This window comes from Hydra viridissima, unplaced genomic scaffold (assembly GCF_058129835.1).
Source record: "Hydra viridissima isolate aposymbiotic clone 2 unplaced genomic scaffold, HvirCarnegie_v1 scaffold_1, whole genome shotgun sequence".
Taxonomy (NCBI): Eukaryota; Metazoa; Cnidaria; class Hydrozoa; order Anthoathecata; family Hydridae; genus Hydra; species Hydra viridissima.
The window spans coordinates 11,255,290-11,257,484 of record NW_028324300.1 but is presented as its reverse complement, the minus strand read 5'-3'; the positions used below and the strand labels follow the sequence as shown (position 1 = coordinate 11,257,484).

At 26.9% G+C, this 2,195-nt stretch overlaps 1 protein-coding gene across 1 annotated transcript; it reads left to right on the top strand.

Annotated features, from left to right (window-relative positions):
• Nucleotides 1-732: 732 nt before the first annotated feature.
• LOC149893331 (uncharacterized) lies at nucleotides 733-1,990 on the top strand. The gene is made up of 2 exons (XM_090068668.1): nucleotides 733-1,116; nucleotides 1,373-1,990. The coding sequence occupies exons 1-2, from the start codon at nucleotides 987-989 to the stop codon at nucleotides 1,834-1,836; spliced, it is 594 nt and encodes a 197-aa protein (XP_089924794.1). The 5' UTR covers nucleotides 733-986; the 3' UTR covers nucleotides 1,837-1,990.
• Nucleotides 1,991-2,195: the final 205 nt, after the last annotated feature.

The following is a 2,195-nucleotide window of genomic DNA, read 5'->3' as shown; positions in this document are numbered from 1 at the left end:
ATTTTAAGAAGAGAGAGTTTTGTGATAAGAAAAATACTTTGATGAACAAGCAGTTTTATGAGCAGATTAATAAGCAGTTAAATAAGAGAAGAAAAGAAGAAGATTTTAACATTGATTAAAGGAGAATAACCAGAAGATTTAATTAAAGTAGAAATATTTGTAATAAAAAGAAGATATAAAAAGAGGAGCAATTGATGTAAACAGTATTGAACACTGAAAGAAGCGGAAGAAAATATTATTTGTATTATTTAAACGTTATGAGTAAAAGAGTGCTATCCATTACACACTAATAGAACATTTATTGAGTTTTATTACATGACAGAATATACTGAGGACGGCAAACAGAGCCTCAGACCGTTAACGAACAAACTTTGCTCATTCCTAACCAAACAATCCCCAGACCTCGGCCTTTCCTAACCAAGTTATCTCCACGCCATCAACCTTGTTCCTAACCTCCGCATTTACCTTTCCACACAAGTCTTCTATGCTAAAAATTAATGAATTCTAATGAAATAACCTCAAGTTACCTTCTTAAGTATAAGATATTTTTTTAAGAGTATATTGAAACTTTTAAGGTTTTTTTAATGTTTTTAAATTTTTTGGTTTCTAAGCGAATAATAATATAACTAATTTAAAATGTAAAACAAATTTAAAACTCACTCACTGAACTTTTGCTTTAAGAAAAACTGAAAAAACGAACTTTTTCATGGTAAAGCATTTCATCAACTGTTTGCCAAAAAGTTTATTAATTTGCAGATGATGCAGAAATGTAATTGTAATTAATAATGAAAAATATCTTAGTAGAATAATTCACTTAGTTTTAGTTTGGCTCGTCTAGAAAATAGCAAATATGAAACTGGTAATCAAGATGATTCAAGTTTCGAAACTAGGCTTCGTCTTTCAAATGAATTCTTTTTTGTAAAGAAATGGTTTATTTTTACCAACTGACTTATCACTGAAATAAAGCACAATTGTGTCTTACACTAATGCCATGGTTTCTAAATATGGTTTTTCTCTTTAAATACGGGAGTTCTTTCTTTCGACAAAAAAAATCACTTAGAAATAGGAATTCAAACAGTAAAGGTTATTGTTGGAGAATACTGATTAAAAATGAAGGTAATTTAACACTTTGCTCGTTTCGCATAACGTTTTCATCTCGTGTTACTTATAATTTTTTATACCATTTAATATCTTAATTTTTTTTTAAACCATTAATTTGATTTATAATTTTTTAACGATATAAAAAGCGTTTATATGATCTATAATTTTTTAACTTTTATCATTTTTTAAAATACTGATTTAAGTTTTAAAGTTTTTAATTACAAATGTAGCTCAAGTCATAGAAATAAATGCATTCTTTTCTTTGTATTAGATAACCAGTTTTGCGACTCAAAAGTTGTCTATATTGATTGTCGTTGGAATAGGCATTGTTTACGGATTTCCAGTCGTGAGAGACGTGACTCAATTGATATAATCTCTTTAGAACAAAATGTTTCTGCGACAGAATCTGAAAAAATTAAGGCTTTATATGAGAGTGTGAACAATGCAATCTTAAAAATGAAGCTTTCAACCGATAAGTCAGATCCATGCTCTTCTAACACCGATACAAAATCAATGGAGGATGGAACTTACGAAGTTTTAAACAAGAATGGAAATGTGACTTATTTCAAACTGGCAAACCAAGTAAGACAAACACGTTGCATTATTAATTCCCGAAATTCTGAGAGAAATTGCTTCACAATGTCTTTAAAGAAAAAATTTGTACAAATCCGTGATCTCACACTTTTAAAAGGACCTTATGAAATGAATGTTTACACTTGCGAAAGGAAGGTTTGATGATTAATGACGATTGTTCATTTATGTTCGAAAATGGTTTCTTTTATTTGAATTCGAATAAATTTTAGATAATATTAGGTTATTTATAGGCTTTATTATATCCATTTTTAAAAAAAAGATAATTTTATTTAAGAACTACTCTTATGAAATAATTAAATATTTTAAAAAAGTATTTATGTTTATTTATACGAATGTAATTTTATGCAGTAATTGATATATTATTTATTGTTTTTATAATTATATTTATAGACTATTACAACCTAATGTAAATACAAAAACGATATTTTTCTTGAGTATTCAGAATTTTTTACGACGAATATTTTTTTATAATAAAAACTAAATTTAATTTTTTTTTTTGA